The sequence below is a fragment of the Culex pipiens genome, chromosome 2, assembly GCF_016801865.2.
Source record: "Culex pipiens pallens isolate TS chromosome 2, TS_CPP_V2, whole genome shotgun sequence".
NCBI classification, from domain to species: domain Eukaryota; kingdom Metazoa; phylum Arthropoda; class Insecta; order Diptera; family Culicidae; genus Culex; species Culex pipiens.
The window spans coordinates 62644329-62671414 of record NC_068938.1 but is presented as its reverse complement, the minus strand read 5'-3'; the positions used below and the strand labels follow the sequence as shown (position 1 = coordinate 62671414).

At 37.0% G+C, this 27086-nt stretch overlaps 1 protein-coding gene across 2 annotated transcripts in view; it reads left to right on the top strand.

The window, feature by feature from the left end:
• The window catches only part of LOC120419379 (netrin receptor unc-5-like), a 434660-nt gene that overhangs the window by 176104 nt on the left and 231470 nt on the right, over positions 1–27086 (top strand). For both annotated transcript variants that reach the window (XM_052708539.1, XM_052708538.1), the window contains exons 2-4: positions 3913–4618; positions 9458–10363; positions 13946–14162. In XM_052708539.1, the coding sequence (XP_052564499.1) occupies positions 9791–10363; positions 13946–14162 (790 nt within the window). In that variant the 5' untranslated portion in view covers positions 3913–4618; positions 9458–9790. The remainder of the gene's footprint in view (positions 1–3912; positions 4619–9457; positions 10364–13945; positions 14163–27086) is intronic.

Genomic DNA, 27086 nt, shown 5'->3' with positions numbered 1-27086 from the left:
TACTTTTAAACCTTGATCAATTGTGGAAAACATTCAAGCCAATTACATTTCACATAACCTAATCGAAACATCCAAAGGACATTTTCCACCAAAGCTCATAAATCTTACCCCAAACCAGATAAAGGAAAACCCCAAAATGGCCCCATCAATAAAAGTCACTTACTTTATACCCCAAATTTTCCACTTTCCACTCAAACAGAACACTATTTTTCCTCCGCCACTCTGACACTCACCGTTCACTATTGTCTAATTTGATCAACTTGATTGCACTATGCTTCTGTGCACAGATTCTGGTGCTTGGAGGAAAATCCGGGCCGGAAAAAACCACATTCGTTTTACTCTGCTCAAGTGAAAGAGTGTCCTCCTCGGGCGGCACAAGAGTGTGATTGTTGGTTTTCCCAATTTCCTCCCGGTCAAAAGTATGGTGGAAGCTTTTCACGGAAATTCGAGAGTTTTTTGTTGGGGGTTTCTTGTTTTTTGTCCCCTGCAGGTGCTTTTGTTAGCCAGAGCAGACTCAGGCGAATGTGGGGAGGGAAGTTGTATTTTTCAATTTGACAACTAAACTGCGACATTTACTGCCTGGTCAAACGGTGCTGATGGGGTGAAATGGTCAGCTTCTTTTGATTTCTATCGTTTTTTTATTTCATTTGATTTCTTTTGATTTCTTTTGATTTCTTTTGATTTCTTTTGATTTCTTTTGATTTCTTTTGATTTCTTTTGATTTCTTTTGATTTCTTTTGATTTCTTTTGATTTCTTTTGATTTCTTTTGATTTCTTTTGATTTCTTTTGGTTTTTTTTATTTCTTTTGATTTCTTTTGATTTCTTTTGATTTCTTTTGATTTCTTTTGATTTTTTTTGATTTCATTTGATTTCTTTTGATTTCTTTTGATTTCTTTTGATTTCTTTTGATTTCTTTTGATTTCTTTTGATTTGTTTTGATTGCTTTAGATTTTTGTTTAGATTTCTTTTGATTTCTTTGATTTATTTGTTTTCTTTTTTATATTTCTTCTGATTTTTTTATAATTCATATTTTATAATGCTTTTATCTCTCTTGATTTGGCTCAAATTTTTTTTTCTTTTTTTATTCATTGTGTTGCTCTAACACAAAAAAAAACTTTTATGGTGCTTTCGGTATGCCCAAAGAAGCCATTTTGCATCATTAGTTTGTCCATATAATTTTCCATACAAAATTCATAAATCTGTATCTTTTGAAGGAATTTTTTATTTGATTTGGTGTCTTCGGCAAAGTTGTAGGTATTGATGAGGACTACGCTGAAAAAATGATGCACGGTAAAAAAAAATTGGTGATTTTTTATGTAATTTTTTGTCACTAAAACATGATTTGCAAAAAAACACTATTTTTATTTTTTTTATTTCTTAAAACATTTAATATTATGCCCTTTTGAAATGTTAGTCTTGATTTAATTTTTTTTGAAAATATTGTTTTCGAATAGATTGGAAAATTTCACGAATGATTCATCTTTTAACATTGTAAATCGGACCATTAGTTGCTGAGATATCGACGTTAGAAAATTGTGGGTTGTTTGGGTGAGACTTAGAAAACATCAATTTTACTGTTTTTAAACATTTGCATGGCAATATCTCAACAACTAAGGGTCGTATTGACAAAGTTCTAGAAAGCAAAATATAGAGAGTTTCTCAGCTTTTTAAAAACATGTTTTCAAAAGTAGGCAAACATTTGCATGCACTGAAATACTTTTTGATTGCAAATTTGATTTTCATCGAAAAATCATGTTCAAAAATTTGTGCGACGAATATTTTGATTTTTTGAAAAAAATCAGTATTGATTCAAAAATTCATAACTTGGTCAAAAATCTTTTGCACAACCTGGAAATTTCTGAAAAGTTGGCATTTGCTATCCTCTAAAACATATATAAAAAAATTAAAATAGTGTTTTTTTGCAAATCAAGTTTTTGTGACAAAAAGTTAAATAAAAAATCACCCATTTTTTTACCGTGTATCATATTTTTTCAGCGTAGTCCTTATCCATATCTACAACTTTGCCGAAGACACCAAAAGATACAGATTTTTCAATTTTCATACATCATTTTTGTATGGACAGCTGCCAAATTTGTATCGAAAATTATATGGACTAACTAATGATGCAAAATGGCTTCTTTGGGCATACCGAAAGCACCATAAAAGTTTCAGCGGGATTGAAAAATACAAAAAAAAATCGAATAATTGAAATCAGGGGAATTGGGTCCTAAAATGAAGCTTAGATTGCTGATACTATTGTTTAAAGCGATATAGCTTATTTTTCTGAGAACAATGACATTTTGTACGACAACAAAGAGTTTAAAATGGATTTTTAAATCAATTTTGAAAAATTAACCTCGTGGCCCTTCTTGACAGAAAAGGTCCATAGGGCTTTAGTACCCAATTGCTCTATAGTTAATTTCTAAATTATTAGTTTAAATTAAAATCAATCATCACAGAGTCTGTGGTACCACTACTATCGCAACCAAATCTATATTTCTGGACCAAACAAGTTTTTTTTTTGAAAACCAGGACATTTTTCAAAAACTTCATCCGCTTCCCCACGCATAATTGGGTACTAAAGCCCTATGTAAATTTTTATCTACAACGGTAAAAAACACGATCAAAAACCATTTCTGATCACTTCTTTCATTTTAATGCAAAAAAAAAATTGGCAAGACAACATTTTTTCGATGGATCAACTATGGTCCCCTTGGAACGAGCTGTCAAGTAGGACCTTTTCTGTCAAGAAGGACCTTTTCTGTCAAGAAGGATCGCGAGGTTAATTTTTCAAAATTGACAACCCTTGTTACAAGAACTGCTGCTCAACTTGTTTTTTCTTCCAGATGTTTAATATCTTAATGCTCTTTTTTCGATTTTTATTCAAACATTTCGATAATATTTTTTCAGGGATGTTTTATCATCCGCAAATCACATCAAAAAGAAGGCTAGTTCATTACAACATCATCCACAAAGCAAAATTTAACCAAAAATCGAAGCGTTTGGTACGGTATGTCCACGCATCCTTCTTCCCCTGTAGATTCTGTCTGCGGTAAGCACAACGAAGTGGAGCTGGCCGTTTTAATTAGTGCAATGAATTTTCGGGTGTTCTCGGATGTACTGCAATTAATAATAATAACAATAAAAGACCTTGGGGCGTAATCTAATTCTAAGACTAAGATTAGATAAGAAAAAAAGCTTATTTTTGTAATATATTTCTTTATCAAATTTTACTTTCTCTTATCTAGTTTTTCCCATTCTACCCTATCCCACCTTCAATTTGCTACCCAATCAAGCACGCCACAGCATAAAACATGAACGCCATGTTCTTCACCTGTGAGTGAGATATCTAACAATAGTTAATTTAATTTTCCAATTGCAGGAGGGCCTGTGCTGTGTGGCAGTGTATCACCTGGATCCAATAAAGCTCGGTACAGAATAGAACACGAGCACCGACGACTCCGACGACCTCCACAATCCAGCAGCACCGATTTCTCTTCTCTTCTTCTTGATTGTGCAACAACAACAACAATAGCACACAAAACAAGCATAAAACCGGCACTTTCCGCGCGCTCTCTCCGTCTCTCATCACATTCTCATTCGCTCTCCCCGTTCGTTCGCTCGTTTTCGCGCGCTCTCCGTGCCTCTGCCGCGCTTCGGCCGAACCGCTCTCGCCAGTCTTCGGCACGAATGCACCGCAGCCGGTCGGGTTTCGTAAGGTTCGTGTGAGTTTCACAGCTTGCTACGTGAGCATGCTACGACGTGTCGTCGCCGCCGTTGTTGTCGTCGTCGCGTGACGCCGCGATTCAGTGTCCTGTCGAGGAAGAACAAGGCTCTGTTGAGTGGGGAAAGTGGTGTGAGTGAGGGGGTGGGTGGAAAATTTACTAAGAGCGGGGGGTTTCAATTTGCAGAAAAGTGAGAGCGAAATGCGCCCAATGTGAAGTGAAAATCCTCGCAAGTTTTTGCTGCGATTGGCACGGAGGGAAAAAAAGAAAATAATAAATAAATCCCGTGTGCACACACACACGGAGGGAATAAAGCAGTCAGTGAGTGTGTGTGTTTTGGTACACCATGTGAGCCACCGTGAGTGAGTAAGCGTGCAAATCCGGTTGGAAAAGCGGTAGTAACCGAGAAAAAAAATCCGGAAAAGTGCAGTAAAAGTGGTCCCTTTTGTTGAGCGCCACGCCGGAAGTCGGTGGGTGTGTGTTCCACGGATGAATAGTTTGTTACGTGAAGCCCGACCAGGTTCAGGACGTCCTCGTCGTCCTGGGGCCAATTTTTCCAGCCGGGAAAGCTTTTTTCCACCTCAATTTCATCAAATTGTTCCCGCTCGACGTTGAACAAAGAAGAAGAAGCAAACACCGACGACACACAGGTGAAAAGTCACTCTGGCACACGTGTCGATGTGTGTGTGTGTCACGCTAAAGTGAAAGAGCAAAGAAAAGCGAGTGTAATTAAAAATTTATTGAAAAAATCTTAATTAGAAAACACCACTGGATACCGCACCATCCGGGTGAGCTGGAGGGAGAATTTTGTGTGAGCTAGAAGAAGGAAGAGTATTGAAGGTGAACAAGGACGTCTACGCTGCAACAGTTCTTTTTTTTTTTGTTATTTCGGGTAAGGATCGTCACAACGCGGCTTCGCTTCAGGTTGTTGTTTGTTGTACAATGTGTGCAGTGGTGTGTGTGGGCCCGCTGGGAAGGTACGAACGCGATGTTCAACAGCTGGTAGAATCGGGCTTCTTCGGTTGAGGTTATTACACAATACATGGTGTGAAGATATGAGGGTGAGGGATCGCTGCATGATGAAGGTGGTTCCTGATGTTGGAGCGATGTCATAAGCGATGTGTGTGTGAGGAGAAAATTTCATTATGTTGAAGAACGGTCTTTGTGATTCGGGATCCTTTGGCTGCTGGCTGGAAGTGATGGGTGAATTGATGAACCCGGGATTGGGTTGCAGGATGTATCGGATTTCGATGTCTGGGCTAGATTTTTCAGTTTTGATAAGGGGTTTATAATTTTGATTCAGTAATAGCATTAATCAGCTCTGTAGCAGAGCTTATGATGATAATTAAATTACACCATAATGAAAATTTTGAAATTCAGAACTGTAAATTTGATGTATTAGCTGAATGTTGGCAGTGTTGAATGATTTTGCTTATCTTCAAAATTCCCTTCATCGAGAATAAACAAAAGAGTTTAGTTGTCCGTGAAAAAAATTGTTTGTTTGTAAGAAGAGTTTATTAACATAAACTTAAATCACTTGTGATACCAGGGAGAGGCCTGGGGGCACGTCCCCCCCCCCCCTCTTCCTTCTCCAGAAATTCACTCTTGATTTCTGGAGTTTTTTTAAGGGTCCAATAAACCATTTATTTTTTATTTTTTTGCTTTTTGGGTGTTTTTTAATACCTCTGACTCAAAACGGTTTCAAAAACGGGAAATTTAAAAAAATCCAGATTTGTTCTTGGGTTATCACAAATACAGTATTCTAAATATTGCCCATACCAGTGCCCCACTTCTCTCCTGTTAACGACAGTGACTGTGTTTCTTTAAAAATCTTCTAATTTTTGACTGAATTAACCAAGAGGTACGTTTCTTGTTGCAAAAGATCCAGATTCGTCTAGTTTTTGCCTTCCTCATCTCACTGAGGCAAGGCTATAAAATCACTCGAAAAATGAACTTCTTAAATACGACTCCTAGATATACCTTCACGTATACCTATCGACTTAGAATCAAATTCTGAACAAATGTCTGTGGGGATGTGTGTAGACATGATTTTTTTTCCACACGATTATCTCAGAACTGGCTGAACCGATTTTGGCCGGATCCGCCTTATTCTGTTCGTTTTGGGGTCCCCTAAGATCCTATTAAATTTTATTCTGTTTAGTGAAGTACTTTTAAAGTTATGCCAAAAAAAAGGTTTTTTTTGTAGCTACAAAAAAGGGTGATTTTTGCATAACCTCAAAGGCCGGGTCTTTTTGCTTACGCGCGAGAGTCGCGCAGCATGCGTAGGGATTTTGGTCTGACCACGCGGGGGATTGGCAGCCACACCCCCTTGCATGCGTATCGCCCGGTTGCCACATTGCTTAAGCAGTGTCTGCGTCTCTTCTGGAAAAAAATCTGTATTAATTATGTTGCTGCATCATTTTGTCTCGACAAAGATTTACACGAACTTTTTACTGAAATATATAACTCACTCTCCTTTATTTTGGAGAGTTGGTAAAAAAAAGAATTGAAAATTGCTGTTCAGGTAAAATCAATAATTATAAAAAATAAATGAACAAAAATACAACATGAATGCGAGGAAGGCACCAACCACCTTAAGGTGGATTTAGTAACGTTTTTTTTTTTTAATTTTCAGAAGGAGAAAACAGGTCAAATTTTACCGGAGATATTCCAGATTTCATTGGGGTACCTTAGCTCTCCGACATAGTTGGTCAGTCAAACAAAAGCTTTTCACAGAACAATGCCGGAAATTGTATAAAACATAAAGACATCATCCTCCAAAAATATATGGCATTGCCTTCAATTTGTTTTTTTTTTTAAGTTATTTTTATGCTTTGGAAATCAACGTATTACTGAGATTTTATTTTTGTTCTAATTTTTTTTGTTTCGATTCATTAATAACATTTCTTCGTTTTTTCTGTTCAAACCTATTTAAAAAAATAATTTAAAAAATATATACGCGTAAGTAGACAAGGCTGCCAAAAAAAAATATGATTTATTTTTTCAGAATTATATTTTTCATTTCAGGGATGAAATTTGAAACAACATTTCAAAAGGGCGGAAAAGCATTTTATAGTTAGCTGTGTTTCTAGAATTTGCAAAATAGTTCCAGGTGTCAAAATGCTTATGCGCCCTTTGCAAATGTTGCTTCAGAAATATTGTAAGATTTTTTTTTTTGAGAGTTATACAATATTCATCATTTAGAAAATAGAGACCATTGCCATTTTTTTCAATTAATCAAAAAAAATGTGACCCAATAAGAAAGTTAAACAATATTTTTCATAAACCTCATAATATTTTTTTAATTATATGATGGCAAAACAACAGCTATCTGTGCCTTATTTAAATTTATATCTTAAAAAAAACAAATTTTCAATCAATTTTTGATCATTAAAAAGCAATATTTAAAAAAAAATATTTTTTTCTGGAGTCAATTATGGCTGTGTTTTTCGCTAACATTTCCTATATTTTTTGACAATTTAAATGATAATGGTGCCATTCTAATGCAGAAAATGTGAAAAAAAGCAAAAAAAAAATTAAAATTCAGAAGTGACTAAAAACATGACAAAAACTAGATAGGCAAAAGGAAATTATAGGAGATGGAACAAGCCAAATAAATCAAAAACATAAATTTACTAAACAAAATGAATGCAAATGAAAATACTAAAATGGAGCATGAAAAACATAAAGCAAGCGAAGCTCAAAATAACCTCCTAAACAAGTGAAAAAAAAATCTAAACAAATTTTAAGCACTAGAGGGTTAACTGATCAACAATTTGTGTAGATTATAATAACTGCAAAAAAAGATTCAAACAATGCAGTAAATGTATTTTTCTTAAATTTCACTACACTAAAAGTTGATTTAATTTTAATGACACACTGGGAAAGATGTTGTTTAGGATGTGTTTCTTTTTGGTGATATTTGTGGTTTTTATTTTAATATTTTGGTATTCAAAATCTGAATCAAAATCATTTTCGCTTGCGAACTTTCTTCACCCGCGAAAGAAAGAGGAGGCGAATCACGCTAAAGAAAATCACTTCTCCAAAAAAATCAATCTGTTGCTGATTTTTTGTGATTTTTTTTTTGTCAGCACCACTTAAAATTATCTATTTCGCTCTGTTTACACACATTGTCCATCTACAAAAAGTGATAGGACATTTTTCGACGTGTGACGTTACACTTGCAAGTGTAGTAGTGAAAAAGATGTTCCGCCGAATAATCAAGATGATGATTTTTTTAGATTCCTTTTACCGATCTTTCGTGCGCGAGAGAGGAGAGCCATGTTCCCTTCGGATTTTTTCTCTTGATGAACGTTCAAAGATTTTCTTTTGATGATGATTCTTCCATCGCTGGCAATGGCTTTATGAACATTAAAAACAAGAGCCAGGCGAACTCTTAATATTTTAGAAATGTTTTGGGTTGGAAACCAAATACTATCAGAATCGTAGAACAAAACTGGAAGAGTGAAAAAGTACACAAAAATTGGGCATTAGAGAGTTGATTGTGTTCTAGAAAGTAAATAAAAGACTGTGAGAAACTTTCTTTCCTTCAGATTTCTCCAGTTTCCAATTCCCTGATCACTTTTTGCTATGAAACAAGAGTTTAAATATAGCAAAGCATAGAAAGAAAATCTTAAATTCGTAATATTGAGGCCAGAAAAATGCCACTAAAGACAATGTAAATAACCTAGTAAATTTGAGATGGATTTTCGGCTTGCAGTCGTTGAAAGTAGCTCAAACACTTATTTGTGTACTTTATCCAACGTTTCGATTTTTATTAAATCATCTTCAGGGAAACTAAAAATTTGGTTTTGGTTTTTCCGTTAATTTTTGTGTGTTTTTGTGTGTTTGTATGTGTACTTACTCGTACGTAGGTGTTCGGTTGTCTTGGTTCAGTTTTGTAAAATTTGTAAAATGTCGGTTTTGTGGCGTCGAGAAAACTATAAAAATTGAATGTTTGTTCATTGGTCGATATTTTTGATCGGGAGTGTATGGATTTGTGTTGTGGAGACTTACTGCATTGGTTTGGTAATGCTTTTGGGGATTCTCTTTTTCGCCTAGATGTCGTTTCTAACTGTTTTTTGGTCGTTGGCGAAAAAGAGAATCCCCAAAAGCATTACCAAACCAATGCAGTAAGTCTCCACAACACAAATCCATACACTCCCGATCAAAAATATCGACCAATGAACAAACATTCAATTTTTATAGTTTTCTCGACGCCACAAAACCGACATTTTACAAATTTTACAAAACTGAACCAAGACAACCGAACACCTACGTACGAGTAAGTACACATACAAACACACAAAAACACACAAAAATTAACGGAAAAACCAAAAACCAAATTTTTAGTTTCCCTGAAGATGATTTAATAAAAATCGAAACGTTGGATAAAGTACACAAATAAGTGTTTGAGCTACTTTCAACGACTGCAAGCCGAAAATCCATCTCAAATTAATAAACACAGTCGAAAAAGCCACATTTAACCTAGTAAATATTGATAAAATTTATACTACTTGAACTCTCGTATTTGCATTTATCTTTCCATTGCATGTTGCAAAATTAAGCCGTTAAGCTGCATCGTACAAATTATCTTTATTCGCTAAACCGCGTTAAAACAATAAGTAAACACACCCACATTGTACAACGTAAAACCGCTTCCTTTTCCTTCTCCACACACCCCCCATCCACACACGTATTGATTGCATTTCCATTATTCTATCATCCACAGGAGCGAGAACCGAACCGAAGCTCTCCATCCCACCGGAAGCAACCCCCTCGGGGAACCACCATCCACACAGGCGATTACGCGCGCGGTTTCTCCTGCAATCCATTGTGTACTCTCTGAACCGCGTGTGTGTGCTACGGCAAGCAGGGAAGAACACGTAGCACACATAACTCTCCGTCGCCGCCGTGTATTGTGCTGTTCTCGGTATCCTTCCGGAAGTCGTGAATCTCTCGGAGTAGGAGGTTCCGATGTAGAACTGCGCCTCCACCGCAGTGAGAAGTGGTTCTTTGTTGAAAGGAACCCTTTTTCCAGAAGAACGAAATCGGCGCAGTAAACATGGGCCTAAACAAGACGACACTGGTTCAATTGCTTGTAATCTTGCTGACGGTCGCGTCGGCCGTAACTGGGTCCAAAGTGAACCGGGACCGTCGGAAAAACGGCAGCCACCGGGATGACGACTTTGGGTACATCTCGGACTCGCACGGCCTGCCGACCAAGTTTGGGGACGAGGACGATGTGGTGTTTGCCAAGAAGCAAAACGACTCCGCGGCGCTTCTTCCGGGTCTTGGAGGTGCCTCCTCGGTTGCGAAACCGGGCGGCCACGTGTTAGGTCACGGAACGGACTACGACTACGATTACGACGAGGACGAGCTGGGACATCCGGACGAGAATGACAGTCGCGATAAGGACGGTGCCGCGGTTGTGCCGGGAGTTGGAGGGGGTGGTGTTGGGTTGGACGATTATACCGATGGGTTGGACGGGGGGGACGCCATCGATCAGATTGATAGCTTTGGCGAGGGAAGTGATACGACGAGTTCGTTGCCGGTGTTTCTGGTGGAGCCGCAGAGTACGTACGTGATCAAGAACAGGCCGGCGGTGCTGCAGTGCAAGGCGTCGCATGCGTTTGAGGTGAGTGGTTTGATTTGTTTTCTTGTATGTTTTTTATCTGACTCTTTGATGGCACTTCTGACTGGAAATTGGAAACAAATTTAATAAAAACATTAAATTTTAAAGGCAAACTTATGAAATGGTAACAATGTTTTTAGCCTGGGCTCGATGTTTACCATTAAAAATATGATTTGCTATATTTAAATTTCTTCAATCCTTAAAGAGTGCTATTATTTTTAATTTAACAAAAAATCATTAAAATTGACAATTTTAATTCAAAATTTAAAGAAATAGTATATTGCTAAAAAATCCAAGGCAAAGCTGGATAAAAAAAATATGCTTTTTTCAGAGAAAAATCTGAAGAATAATAAGACCTTGATAAAGATGCACATATTTTTTTGGAGTTACCTTTTTTTTTGATAATTTGTAGGTCACAAAAAATTCCATAATTGAAGCTATTGTACAAGCTGATGAAATTGTTTTTGTCCAAGTTATATTCTTTTTTGGAAAAACTTGTTTGATGTAAATTTGCCTGACAAGGTGTTTCCGTTTTTAGATAGGTATGTTCAGTTTTTCCCAAATGTAACTAAAGCTTTTGCACAATTTCGATTTTTTAAAAGTGATCATTTCTGGCTATCTTTGAAATTTAATGTTTCAAAAAGACCAGCAAATTCGGGAAAAGTCGGGAATACGCGATTTTTTTTCAAAAAGTCGGGAATTCCAAGTATTTTTGTTTGAAGATAATTCTTTAACTCTTGGATAATTTGTAATTTTATAATATTTTGTACAATTTTCAAATTAAATTTACTCAATTCTGGCTTAGAAAATTACTTAAAATTGAAGGTTCTTTTCACTATTTTAATATATTTGAGAATGAAAAGGCTATTAAAGACATTAATAATCTTAATAAATATCGGATGCTTTGACACAGATTCTCACAGTATTGTTTTATGAATCAAATAATCTTCATTAATTTTTGTTTATCAAGCAATAAATAAACTTAATAAAAAACTAATACAAAAATAGAGCCTAATTTTAGTGATGGCCAGCATAAAGTTATGATTTTGTTTCATTTTTTCGCATTAAATGAACATTTGAAAAAAGATTCCAACTTGAGTTTTTTTTTTGTTAATATTTTAAATTGTTTAACAAAATTAATTCTGTAATTTGAAGTATTTTTTTATCCGTGATTTAAAATATAACAAAATTAGGAATGAAATTTTAAATTCAGTTATCATTTTTTAAATTCATTTGTTTTTTTTCATGGTTGATATGTACTTTTCTTATAAAGAATTTTTTGTTTGAAATCATTTTTTAGATAAGAAATGCCTATAATTTGGGTCAGGAAATGAGTGGTCACCCTGCAATCGTATCGTTCTATAGAAGACAATATTAAAAACACGTAGAAAATTGAAAAAGTGAAAAAAATGATAAATTTTACTTCTGAAAACGATGAATTTTCATCAGTTTTTGATGAATATTCATCAGGTTTACATTTTTACATATTTTTTATGTAATATTACTCAAAAAAAGAGGTAATATTCAACCTACCAAATTTTCAACATTCCAAACTTTAACCTTTTTTTCTGGGTATCCAAAACATTGGAATGTCCCTGGATAACTCAGGGAAACGTCGAGTAAATTTTGATTTTTATTAATACTTACACTATAAAAAAATTACCTGTTTTTTTTTTTCATTTGACTTCTCACAAAAACAATATTAAATATCGCTAAAAAGGCAATTAGTTTTGACTCAAAAATTTAATTGACATGTGTTCGAAAAGATCAGAAAACTTCTCAAATGTTTCATTTTTTAGCATTTAAAATACACAGAAAAAAAAAATGATGGTAATATTCATCAGGAAATGGTGACAGATTTTGTGTCAAAATTAATGATTAATTTTACCCCAGAAAATGATGAATTTTCATCAGTTTTTGATGAATATTCATCAGGTTCTCATTTTTACACATTTTTTATGTAATATTACTTAAAAAAGAGGTAATATTCAACCTACCAAATTTTCAATATTCCAAAATTCAACTTTTTTTTACTGTGTAGGACGATTAGTTTCTGAAAGTCTTAAAAACTTAAATTTTCTTGTTTCTTTTACTTTTATTCGCTGTATTTTAACAACTAGAGCTCCAATCTTTAATGTCTCTTAGGCAATTTTATTGGAAATTTTCTCAACCTTTCGAAAAAAAATCAGGGACAATCATGGACACCTTTTACAAATAAAAATAACTGAAATTTTTATTTTAAATTAAACTTGAAGTGACTATATTTTAAAAACCGGTCACCTTATTAAAACCGGTCGCCTTATTAAAAATCAGTTGCAAATTTGATTTAACATTAAAAATTGAAGTCAAAAAAAATGTCAACGGAATTTTCTATTGTTAACAAAAACGTAAATAATAACATATTTTGAGAAATTTCAATTTTGTAAAAATTTAAGCTAATTTATAAAAAGCCGATTTTTTTCCGTGTTCTATAACATAGACCTTATCATCACTAACAAATTTAAAATCAACAAAAAAAGAAAATATAAAAATAAAATAAAAATTACTAAATCGGTTGATTTTGTAAAAAATATGCTTACAGGAAAAATGATTTTTTTTTATAGAACACAAAAATAGTGTCGATGTTTTAAATAACGATAACTAAGCAAATATGCGTCAGATTTTCAATGTCAAAAAATAAAACTATCATCAAATTTGTCGTTTTTCTAAGAATATTTTCCATGTTCAAATAAGTTTTTTGGTATTTTTTTCACGTTTTTTCTAATTAGTTTTTTTTTTCTCAAAAAAGAGAATAATGGCCTCGAGACGATAGAATAGTGGTACCTTATACGGACACAGAGAACACAGCTTGAGATGGACGAGAAAATTATTCTCTCGAGGTTCATTTGCAAAAAAAGTTCATCCGTCAAAACAAAAAAATAAATAAAAATGTCGACTACGGGAATCGAACCAGAGACCTTTGACATACTAACTCAACGACTTAACTGCCTAGGCCACCACAGCTTGGTGAACAAGGAGTGGTCAAATGTTGATGTATGACCTTGTTGGAGATTTATTGTTTCAATTAACGAATGAACTCATTTGTTATGGTGGTGTGGGTTGGTAGCATTATTCTCTCGATTTTGGCGCTGAGTCGTCAATAAATTTTGAGGGACTGATTCTCTCGACTCGGAATTTTGGGTGTATTTTAGAACAGTTTTTTTAATGGTTATCTAAAGATTTTATATTTTGTGTGAAATAAATTAAAGAAGAGTTAGTTTAATTTATTGAGATTTGCACAAAAGTGTCCATGTGGTTTATGGATGGTCCCGAATCAAATCATGTTATAACAAGAATTGTGTTTTCAACCTCAAATAACTTTAAATATGCCAAAGAACATCTTCTAACAGTTCTTTAAATTAAATTTAAATTATATTCTTTAGAATTTCAGAATTTCTCCAACTTTCTCAGATTCAACTCAAACTCCATTTCCCTCCATGCCACCCATGACTAAAACAAATATTTGAATCTCATTAGTTCCACGGTTAATTTCCAACTACACGGTTCTTACACCCCCCTTTTCGCTTTCCACCTCTCTCCCCGCAGATCTCCTTCAAGTGCAGCGGTGGCTACAAACCGCCGATGCCCCAGCCGGAGGGCCACACCGACCCGCACACCGGCATCCATCTGCTGGAGGCGTCCGTCACCATAACGCGCGAGATCGTCGACGAGTACTTTGGCCGGGGCCCGTTCAAGTGCGACTGCCTGGCCAAGTCTTCGCGCGGAATGGTCAAAACCCAGCCGGCCACCATCCAGGTCGCATGTAAGTGCTAATTATTCGCCTGTTTTCAGCGGGTTTTGGGTTTAGTTCGGGACGATTCCCGCGGGTTGGGGACACACCACTCTCCGCGGTCAGTAATGTAGAGTTGATTAGCTGGTCCTACTTTTTCTTCACACGTTTAGTTCAAGAATTGCTCTGTAGGGTTTCGTTGAGTCGTCGGAATAAGTCGTTTCATCGAAATCAAGTTCACCGATTGATCTTTCCACCAAGTAGCTTTTTAACTTCCTTCGAGATTCGATGAAATTACTCATATTTATGTGAAATGGCTAATTCGGTAAAACGACTCATTCGGTGAAATGACCTTTTCGGTGAAATGACCCATTATGAGAAACTTTGATAACCATCACCTTAGTCGAATCATGTTTAACTAAAGTTCAATTCCATTCGGTTTATCGAATTTTCGGTGAAATGGCCAACACTTCGGAGACCAACTCACCGAAACTCACGTTAGAGTAAGTAGCGTTTTAATTTTCTTCGAGATTCGAGATAATTACTAATTTTTCAGGTTCAATTACATTAAGTTTATCGAATTTTCGGTGAAATGGCCATCACGTTGAAAACCAACTCAACAAAACACGTTAGAGTTATTCAAGTTCTAGTAAAACTGGCAAAATATTTACTCCCAGAACAGTGACCGCGTCGCTTACCTTTTTTCCCATTTCGGCTCTAGTGAGGTGGTTGCAGTTTTGCGGTTTATTTATGTTGTTGCAGTTATTTACACATTCTTACGAGATGTTGTAAAAGCAAAAAGAAAAAAAAAAGTTCGAGTTTCGCACTTGGTTCCGCGCGGTCGAACTTTTATTGCTTCGCGAACTCGCCCTCTCTTTTGCCTGAACATATTAATAAAATTCAATAGCACCGTAAATAACTCTCCTGCTGGTTCGCGGTACTTGAACCTGGGACCGCAATGGAAAGGAACGGAACGGATTGGTTAGATCGCGGTGCACCGGGGTTGTTGGGTTTGTGTTTAGAGTGTAGAGCTGGTATCTGCTGTTGATAGGGTGGTTGTTGAGAAGGTTAGATTTGGTTTTACAAACAAATGTGCTACTTTGACCACAAACGTTACGTCAGATCCAGGTGACTTCTTGGTTCCGGAAATCCGGAACGTCTAAAAAGTTCACTTTTCACTGTTTTCAGACATGTACGATTTAATTCCACTTATGATAGTCAATACTGATCAATAAAACTCACTAAAATCTAAGACTTTAAGTTGGCTTGTTCCGGTTAACCTGGAACCGGATCTCGGAAATCCGAAGAACATCCAACATTACTATTTTTATGAATGTTGCATATCAAACTTCATGAAATTGAAAGTTATGACAATCTATGGTCAAGCTGTTGTTATTTGAACCATTCTGGCCACTCCGGAACCGGTTACCGGTGGCCACTTGGTGACACTTCCATCAAATGAAAGAAACCCTATCAAGCGACATATCAAACTTCATGAAATGGAAGATATGACCATTTAAGGCCATGTCGTTGTGGTTTGACCCATTTTGGTCACTCCGGAACCGACTGGCCGCTTGGGGACGCTTCCGAAATATGGGAGAAACCCTATCATCCGACATATCAAACTTTATGGAATTTGCAGATATGACAATCTATGGTCATGCCGTTGTGGTTTGACCCTTTCTGGCCACTCTGGAACTGGTTACCGGTGGCCACTTGGGGACACTTCCGAAATATGGGAGAAACCCTATCTTTCGATATATCAAACTTCATGAAATGTAAATAAAGTGTAATCTATAGTAATGTCGGTATGGTCTCGCCCATCTTGGTCACCCCGGAACCGACTACCGGTGGCCGCTTAGGGACACTTCCGGAATATGGAGGAAATCCTATCATGCGACGTATCAAACTTCGTGAAATTGAAAGAAATGTTAATAAATAATAATGCCATTGTTATTTGACCCATTCTGGCCACTCCGGAACTAGTTACCGGTGGCCACTTGGGGACACTTTCAAAATATGGAAGTAATCCTATCATGCGACATGTCAAACTTCATAAATTTGAAAGATATGACAATCTTTGTTCATTTCGTTGTTCGTTGACCTATTCTAGCCTCTCCGGAACCGGTTACCGGTGGCCACTTGGGGACACTTCCAGAATAAGGAAATAATCTTATCATGCGACATATCAAACTTCATGAAATAGAAAGATATGACAATCTTTGTTCATTTCGTTGTGCTCTGATCCATCTTGGCCACTCCAGAACCGACTACCGGTGGCCGCTTGGGGACACTTCCGAAATATGGGAGAAACCCTATCATCCGACATATCAAACTTCATGAAATTCAAAGATACGACAATCTATGGTCACGCCGTTGTGTTAATCATTCTGACCGAATGCTTTGAACAAAAAATCTTGATTTTTTAAAGAAAAACAAACGAGAATTTTCAGTTAAAACTACAAACACAAACCTTCCTAGCACAACCAATCCATTTGATGTGATGTTACGACCATTTCGTACCGGCAGTCTCAACCAGCAATACGATCTACACATGAAGTCAATTTTATTTCGCACACTTTTCCGCGCCCCATTCTACAAATCTACGGTAAAAAGAGAAGCAAATTTGCCGCCAATCGTCGTCGTCGCCACACGGGGGTTTTCCTCCAAGGTCCAGAGAGCTTCAAAACCCTTGCTCTGCAACAACATCCGGACGTTCGTACAAGCTCGTATGTAACTCCCTAATGTTCATGTCTCTATTGATGCAAAAAAGTGGAGCAAACCCCTTTTGGCGCTCCAGATAATCAAAAGAAAAGTCCAACCCGGTCATTCAAATTGTTGGTTGGAGCCAAAGGAAAAATCGAATGGCCGGTCGGCGGAAAAATTTATGGGATTGATGCCTTTGATGGTTTCGCGAGGGGAATTTGTGTACGTACAAAGTTGAACTCGCGTCGGTCCATGGTGGATTCGTTTGATCCCCTCCACGCCAGGTTTAGAATGACTCGGGGTCCGCGCAAATGGATTACTGAGCTAATCCATTTTGCAATCTGGACGCGCGAGTACGGCCGCCGGTGGGAATTTATTGACTGGATCAGGGATATGCCATCGTCGTGTGGTCGTGTACCTTTGAAAGTGATGTTTATTAGAGGTTTGGCCGTTGCGTAACCGGACTTTGAAGTGGGTTGCGACATGGCAGTTCTCACGAGGTGACAACGTCAAAAAAACGCGTATTGAGTGTGCAAATTGCAGAGGTTGCGTGACAGCTAATAACTCCAGCTAAATGAAACCAGAAACATCTTAGGGACGAAGGGAGCGACTTTACAAATGGGTCTTAAATAAATTACGAGAAATAGTTCGTTCAACATGCCAACTAGCATGTTCCCGCGCAAGGGAATCGTTTCAAAAATGCTAGAAAAATAATGTAGTAATAATTCAGACAGACAAAGCTAGACACGCAATAATTTAACCTCGCGGGCAAATGTACCTGTCGAATCGCTAATAGCACATTAAACACCCCTGACTAATGACAGCTATTTTTCTCAATAATTGTACTATTCTTCACCAACTCCGCGGCCGCGATGGCATTTCACAAGGAGGAACTGGCATTTTTCTACCCGACCGAGCAGCAACTCCACCAAGAACCCATTCCGCAGATATTCTAAATAACTTCCGTCCGCTTGTTAAGGAGAGACCTCCCGCCCTGCTCCATCGCAAAACACCTAAATGGTACCACATTGTTTGCTCGCAAAGCTCGCCTTCACGCCTCATAAACCCTAACCACAGTCAACGCGCGGAAAGAGCGCTCGCGTTCTGCTACTCCTACTCACCCTTTTACATAACTCGAACAGGGAGAGGAGGAGGACAAGACGGTAGATCGGGACAGGTGACTACGTTTTGGGACGTGGAGGTGAGAAAAGATGCGCTTGTTTGGAGCTGGTTCTTGGGAGTTGAAGAGTTCAATTCCGTTGAGAAATGAAATATTTTTGAAGACATGGTTCAGTATTAAGTTGAGACACGAGTGAGACAGACTTGATATTCTTGAGACAAACTAACTGAGACAAGCTTGACCAATTGGACACATTTTTGAGACAGGTTGAAATTTTTGAGACAAACTTGTGACATCTCTGAAATTTGTTGAATGTGAATTAACTCAAATATGCCTAAGATATTCTTGAGACAAACTAACTGAGACAACATCGACCCAATTGGACACATGTTTGAGACAGCTTAGCGCTTTTGAAACAAACTTGTGACATCTTTGAAATTTGTTGAAATTAAATTAACTCAAATATGCATAAGATATTTTTGAGACAAACTAACTGAGACAAGATCGAACCAATTGGACACAGTTTTGGGACAGGTTGATTTTTTTAGACAGGCTTTTGACGTAATATCTATTTAAGATGAATTGACTCAAACACTGTTGACTGTTCTGATGTTCTGAGCAAATAATTCAAACTAACTGAGACAAGACGATCCATTTGGACACATTTTCTAAGACAAGTTGAATTTTTATATTATTTGAAATTGAATTGACTCAAGTCTTCCTAAGATATTCTTAGAACATGATTCAAACTAACTGAGACAAGATCGACCCAGTTGGACACATTTTTGAGACAAGAAAAAAACTTGAGACATCAATGAAATCTGTTGAAATGGAATCGACTTGAAAATGCCTAAGGCCATTATTCAAACTAACTGAGACAATATCGGTGCATTTGGACACAATTTTGAGACAGGTTGAATTTTTTGAGACAAACTATTGGCATCTACAATATCTATTCAAATTTAATTAACTCTAACAAGACTAAGATTTTCTTAGCTCATCATTTAGTCTAACTGGGACAAGATCGGTTGAGTTGGACACATTTCAACATACTATCTGAGACAAAATCGATCTATTTTTGAGACAAGTTGAATGTGTTGAGGCAAACTATTGACATCTTCAATATTTATTTAAATTGATTTGACTCAAACATGCTCAAGATATTCTTAGTACATTGATCATCATTCAAACTAACTGAGACACGATCGATCCAGATGGACACATTTTTGAGACAAGTTGAATTTTGATATCTATTGAAGTGGAATTGACATCCAATTTGAGACAAGATGAGACTGAGACAAGATCTATCCAGGGTGACACATTTTTAAGACAGTTTGAAGTTTCTGAGACAAACTATTGAGACACGGCATCCAAAAAGGTAGAACTGAGCGTTTGTTGAGACATGACTGAGACAAACTTGTAATACTGAGACAAGGTAAAAACAATACTGAAGAATGTGATCTCAAAACTGTGATTTTAATGAGACAAGCTTATGACACCAATTGAGACACGATTTTTTAAAGCGCAAAGCTGGACATTTTATGAGACATGACTGAGACAAACTTGTAACACTGAGGCACTTTTAGGATACTTATGGAGACAAAGGTTTGACTTACCAATCTGGATACATTACTGTGACAAACTGAGACAAACTTTTGTTATCCAAAGGTGTATAACGGAGTATTTGTTTTAACATGACTGAGATAAGCTTGTTCCAATGAGACAAAGTGATTAAAAACACTATCAAGAATAGAAGTTTTACCTTATTGTTGATGTAGTGTTGAGACACATTGAACACATATTTACAGGTAATATAACATTGAGACAAACTTGAGACACTTCTTGAGACGCGATATTCGAAAGGACATAACACAGAAATTATTGACTGAGACGTGTGGTCTTGGCTGAGACAAACTGCATATCAATTTGATACATCGTTAAGACATACAAGCTTGAGACATAAATTGAGACACAAGTTTTGGAAGGGTATATCATAGATATTGGTGAGACAAACATGATCAATGCAGGATATCTTCTTGAAATAAAATGAAGAAATTTTCGTTGCTGAGACTCCTGCAGACATGCTTGGGACAACTTCTGAGACATGAATGAGACATCTATGAGACAAACATTTAGAAAAGCGCTCACTCAAGATTTTGTTGAGACATGACTGAAAATATGAGAAGATTTGGTTAAAATAAAGTTAATGTTGAGGTAGGTTTGAGACATATTTGCTATTGAGGTATGACTGAGACAAGCCTGTTGCATCTACTGAGACATGCAATTCTAAAGGTGATAACTGAGCTTGTGCTGAGACAAAATTTGAAGAATTCAGATCACATTGCTGAGATAAGTTGGAGTGATTTTCGTTGTTGAAATCACTCAAATTCGCTTGTGAGTTCAAAATAACATTTTTTTTAGAATTTTGAAATTTGTCTCAAGAAATGTTGCCACCTACCCTCCAACCGTCTTGAATATCCTTCGTCGCTTGGCTCCAAACCTGATAAAAGAAATTCTGGTCAATTAACCTGACTTTTAGGCTGCCAACACAATCTCGCCCCACACACAAGTACGCGATTCCGCGATCATCGCGCCCTCAGAATTGTGACTCGCGTAATAAAATAAGCCCCGAAGAAAACGCTGCTGCAAAGAACAATAAAGTAATATCTCTCCTTTTATTGCTCCATCATCATCATCATCGTCGTCGTTCCTTCCTTTAGGGAGGCCCTTTTGGAACACACGGCCCGGGTGTCGCGAAGATTCTTGGAGGCATGCCGCTGAGGACTTTGGTATGCCGGAAGTGGTGCCAGTTGTTGACTTTTTTTCTTAAAAATTGGTGATCTTAAAGTTAAACTTTCGATCCATTGTATTCAGATTTCGATCAATGAGTTAAAATCTTGCAGTAACCAAGTTATTCAGACGGATCTCCAATGCGTCTGGCAGCACTGCCCTCCTCCCTCCGTGACAGTTGGGACAAACATTCACTTGCCGCCGGTTGATGATACCCCGCGCGCGCTCGCTATTGTAAAAGGTGGGAGTTCCTCTGGAAATACGCCGCCGTAAAACGACCAAGAAGACCAAGCCGACGACGGAGATAGTGATGTGATGAATGATAAATTGACATAAATGCGACGACTGTATTTTATTTATGTCCCACTGTGTGTGTCGCCGCGCATCCGCCGCCGAGATGACAATTTTACCCCCTCAACCGACTCCGACTTTGGGTAGGTAAGTGAGGTTCCAGCGACGAATTGCTCAATTTTTCGGCGGCCACGTAATTTACGCTAGCTCATTACCTATTGAAACGGGGGATTGTCACTGCGTGGTGGTGGGACGGACCTTTCGCAATTCGGCGGCGGCGGCGACTTCGTTAAACGGCTAATCATTTGTGGCTGGTTAGTGTCGCGGCTGAATGTGACACCCGCGGACACCGCGTATCATTGGTGCGGTGACTCTCGCTTTTCAGCGTGACCCCTGGTGGGGTTAGGGTGACCCAAAGGAATTAGCTGAGTTTTGTCTCAACGTTGTCTCAATTGTGTTAATTTTTTTTGTCACTGTTCAAGAATCGTGTTGCAACCATGTTCAACCTAGTTTTCAAGTTTTTTTCTGCCAGATTTCGGTGTTGTCTCAGCCAATTTGTTGCCGAGCTGTCCCAGCTCAAATTTTTATCAGACATGTCTCAAGTATTTCGAGCTTTATTTCAGCTCATGTTGTTTTCAGCAGGGCTGCGGAGTCGGGTCATAATTCAAGCGACTCCAACTCCGACTCCGACTCCGGCTTTCTGGGTTAAGCCGACTCCGACTCCGACTCCGGTTCCGGCTTTCCACAAATTGATGACTCCGGCTCCGACTCCGACTCCGGCCTTCCATCTCTAGTCGACTCCGACTCCGACTCCGACTCCAGCTTTCCACAAATTGTTGACTCCGGCTCCGACTCCGACTCCGACACCTAATCTGTATTTAAAATATTTTAAAAATTTGAATTAATTACATCACTCACATTTCAGTTCATACTCGCGCGAATACTGTAAACCGGGGTGACATTTATGTTCGGGGTGTTTTGCAAAATGATAAATACGAATTATTTATACAAAAAGAGTGGTATGGAACCATACTAAGCTTGGTAGATAAGTGCTCGTTGTTATATGTTACATGTTTTCAGCGTTATTGAAACAAAAATCACGAATATCTTCAGATTCAATCCTATTTTCAGCATAACAATTTTCTAAATAAATTTAAATTTTGTTGTTTGAAAAATTGGAACTTTTTATTTAACTACTTTAAATTTACATTAATCTTTTTTAATTTTATATTCTAGCTACACTAATTTTTAATTGTATTTTTTAATGAAATATTAAAAGAAAGTTAGCCTTCATGATCGAATTGACATATAAAATCAATTTGCATAATTTTAGGCTGAAATTTTAAAGAAACACAGTAACTATCAAAGATACCCTGGTTTTGAAATAGACAATTTTCAAAGTCACTATTTTTTAAAGCTCTTTTGAATTTATTTCAGAGGACGTACATGGAAATTGTGTGATCCAGCCTAGAACACACTTTAAACATATAAATCATGAGAAAATTTTTATATTTGAAAAATAAATTAAAATTATATCAATTATATCATTTATGGTATTTAAAAAAAATATACTTGTTCAACGATATTATTTAAGGATCCACTACACGCAAACATTTTTTGCTTCGACTTTTTTACGGAAATTGTCATAACTCTGAATAGAAAACAGTTAGAGTCCCACTTTTTGTATAAGGTCCTGTACAAAATTTATGCAAAGTTAACAAGACCTAAACTGATCTGATTGTTTCAATAGTTTCTTCAAAAAGCAAAAAAAAAACTTGCGAAAATCTTGTTAACTTTGCATAACATTTCTACAAGACCTAATGCAAAAAGTGGGACTCTAACTGTTTTCTTTTAAAAGTTATGACAATTTCCGTAAAAAAGTCGAAGCAAAAAATGTTGGCGTGTAGTGGATCCTTAAGGATCAACACTTTAAGAGAAATTGTAAACATTGAGGTAATCGATTTATCTTATAAATTCAATGATTATTTCAAAATTAGTTGCAACTTATTTTCGATATTTTGTGTTTGTTTTAAATGTTTTCAGCACGACACTTTGATTTATTTTTATTTACATACAAAATGAGCATGTTGCGTTCCAAGAAAAAGATTGATATACTGCCCATGTTCACATAAATGTCCCATATGTAAAAACAGCAAGCTGAGAAAAACGCATTTCTGATTTCTAGAACAAAGTACTGGATGTTATAGGCTCTTTTGAAAGAGTTTACGATTTTGAACCAAACTGCATCAATATCTCAAAAAACGATGAAAATACATATGGGACATTTATGCGTTCAGGGGCATTTTAATAGTTGATAATTTATTAGTAGAGTTATAATATCAATTTAACAAATGTTTTTTAAACATATTTTTTTCGTTAGTACCGATAGTGAACCTTTATTTTCCTATTAAAAAAAGGATCTACTTAAAATCTTAGCAATTATATGGTAATATATTGACGTTTAGTTGAATTAAAAGTTTGTAAAATTAAGATTTGATATGTTTTATATAGAATTTCCAGAGTTATATAAACTTTTATACTATGTAGTTAGTAAACTTTATATTCAATCCAAATTATTTTATATCGGTCAAAGATGCCAATTTGGAGTTGGGGGCTGGATTTATGGTGATTTGTCAACAAATAACTTTATTTATGTTGATTTTCGAAAGGTGTACAAACTTTTTTAGCACCTTTTTTGATTTTTGTAATAGTATTTGTTATAGAACTTTTTATAGAAGTCATCATTTCATGAGCTTTTTGTAGCAAAATGTTCGGCATGAGTTTCTGAATAAAACGTAGTACAAGGTTTTTGTCAAACTTTGAATTGTTTACATGTTTCATCACAAAATGCGCATAGGGCCCAAGGGGTGTAAATACTTTTTTTTTATTCTTAGTGAAATAACACAATAAAAGCTTTTCAATCACAATAAAAATGCTTCAAAAACAACATGACATCTGATAAATATCTTGATAAAAAAATAAAGAGAATGAAAAAAATTGTCAACGCAGTGCACGCGATTCAATAAATAAATTAAAAAAATTGGAAATTAGCCTGAAATATGACAAATATTGAACAATAATTAAGTTCATAAATTATATAAAATATATTGATAACTCCGACACCAGCTCCGACTCCGGGTCTATCAGAAATTTACGACTCCGGCTCCGACTCCGACTCCAGCTCATAAAATTTAGCCGACTCCGACTCCGACTCCGACTCCAGCTATTCGAGTTTTGACGACTCCGACTCCGACTCCGACTCCAGGTCCCCAAAAAGACCCGACTCCACCGACTCCGGCTCCGACTCCGACTCCGACTCCACAGCCCTGGTTTTCAGAGATCTTCTGTTGTCTCAATAGCCTTATGTTGGTGTCTCAAGTACCAGTACTGTCTCAGTCATGTCTCACTTTCTTGACACAACTTCCCGAATCGTGACTTTACGGTCACCCTTGTCCCAAGTACTGGTATCACTTTCTCAGCGGGCTCGCTCCCCAGCAGATCTTATCGTCTACCTCGACGACGGCGTACGCCCAGCGCGCGTTTCACCATGTCTAAAGAGACCCACCATTTGAAACTCTGACAGCCAAATGACTGCGCGTCATTGGGGCCCACAAACGGGCTGATTGTACCTCCCCGACGACGAAGCATTGGACGTTCTGCTTGGTGGACAGTTTCAACAACTGCAATCATGAACTTCGCAAGTACCGGGATATTGAAGCTGCGAAAGGAGGGAAGAGCCAACTTGAGTCAATCAACCAAGTTAACCCGCGCTGATGCTGATGCTTCTTGGACAATCCATTGGGAGAGAGAGTTATCAAACGGGTGACAATACCCCGAAGAAGAGGCTAATGCCACACGTTCAGATATCAACAAGTCAAGTGACAAAACGATTCGCTGCCTCGGGTTGTCCACTTCACCTCTTCTCCTCCGGAGGAGGAGTATGTATGCAAATCAAGATATATCGTGATAATAGGATTATAATCGACATTAAACCGCCCTATCGGTCCTCACCGTTGACTCTAACTAACTGCCACCAATATAAAGCTAGAGAATCGACGGGGCGTTGGCCACAGGAGGTGTGAAGGGCGCGGCACAAAAAAAACATTATTGGCGGCACCTGGTTAGAGCTGCTGCTGAAGCAGGTGAACTTGAACATCGAAAAGCACTTTATAGAGTGAGATCTGTTTGTGTTGGGAGTTGCCGCCGCCCGATAGTGCAGGTCGTCGACGTGTATTTTGGGCACCTGCTGATAAGCGCACAAGTTTGATGAGTTGGTGGTGACAAGGTAGTGTAATTAAATGAGGTTTGTGATGGGTGACTTGCAGGTGATGGATGTTTCCCGTTGAGCTAGAATGATGACCATTGAATGGTGTTTCATATGTTCTAGATCTTTCATTTGAATGTAAGTTTGACACTCCTGAAAGCTTCCACATCACTGCTCCCAACATCTTCAAACTTCTAAGTCTATTCTTGTTGAGCAAACATGACAGCACCGAAATGCACATACAAATTAGTTGTTCAGATGGCCCCTAATCCAAAGTATCCTGTCCCCCAAAAAAACTACAATGCCCCCCATTCATGTTCAATTACACGGCGCGCCACACAGTGTTTATCCAGCATAAATTAATTGTTTACGTTCTGCCTCATTGCACCGCGCCGGTCACCAAACAAAGGCACCATAACCGTGGCTAACAAAACACGTCTAGAACCAGCTGAGCTGACATCCTCCTTAATCATCAGCCAGAGCTTATCAAAACTGTATTCATTTCCGGAGCACAATGCAGCATTTTTTCCACCTTAACCTAACCTCACCTTGTTTGATATGCTGATATAGCGCTGCCACATGCAGGTTGACATTGGTAATAACCTACCACTTTTGAAGAAGGGAAACACACGCGACACACAGTCCAAGAAGGTGGCGCCACATTAATCAAATGCCGGTGGGGTTTGGTGGGGTTCCGCGTGGAATGAATGGAACCATTTTCTTCGGCTTGGGGAGCGTACAGTCAGTTGCTTGAGAAGTTTGACCAAATTTGAGTTTGAAAGACTGAAAGTTGAGTAAATTTCTGGAGTTTTTTTTTTAAATGGTCCAATAAACCAAATTTTCAGTTTTTGCTTTTTGGGTGTTTTTAATACCCCTGACTCAAGGCGGTTTCAAAAACACCCAAAAAGCAAAAACTGGAAATTTGGTTTATTGGACCTTTTAAAAAAACTCCAGATTTGTAACATTATTTCTCATGTAAAGGTTGCCAGATCTAAAACTTTTGGATTTATGCAAACAATTTAATCAATTTAATCAAACAAGTTTAAACGCAATTTCAATAAAAATTTGCAACATTCTACAAATTCAGATCTTTTTCAAGATTGCCCATATGGCATACCAGTGTTGCCAAATCTTCAATATTAAAATCACCTATGATACTGCCTTTCAAATATTTATCTGTAACAAGTTTGAAAGTCACTTTGTTCAAATTTGCATCATCCCTCCAAGCTAGAGTAACTCCGCTTAAATGGAACTTTCGCTTGACAATGTTGCCTGATTTTCCATTTCAAAACTCAATAAAAAAACTAACTATTTTGAAAGTAATTTTGATCCTATCAAGTCAGGGAAACTTCGTTTAAGAGTCAATGAGAAGTGTTGCCAGATTTTCAATTCATCATCTATTACAGCAATCTTAACTGTCAATCAAACAAGCTTGAAAAAACATGCTGATTCAAATAGTTATACGAAAATGTTTTTTTTCTCAAATTTTGACAAGGTGCCAGTGTTGCCAGAATTTCACTTTTTTTAAATATCTTCCTTTTAGGTTTAAAATTCAATTTGATTAAAAATTACAATAGCCCAATTTAGTAAATTTGTCCTTTCCTCGTATTATTGTTACCAGTTCTGCAATCTGTCGATCCATAGAAAGTATTTTGGAAACAAATTTTCACTTGAAAAAAAAATGCGCTTCAGAAGTATCTACTAAAAATTACAGTGTTGCCAAATTTGCAATCTGTGTGAATAGTTTATTGGATTTTTTTAATAATTTCTATTGTTGGCATGAAAG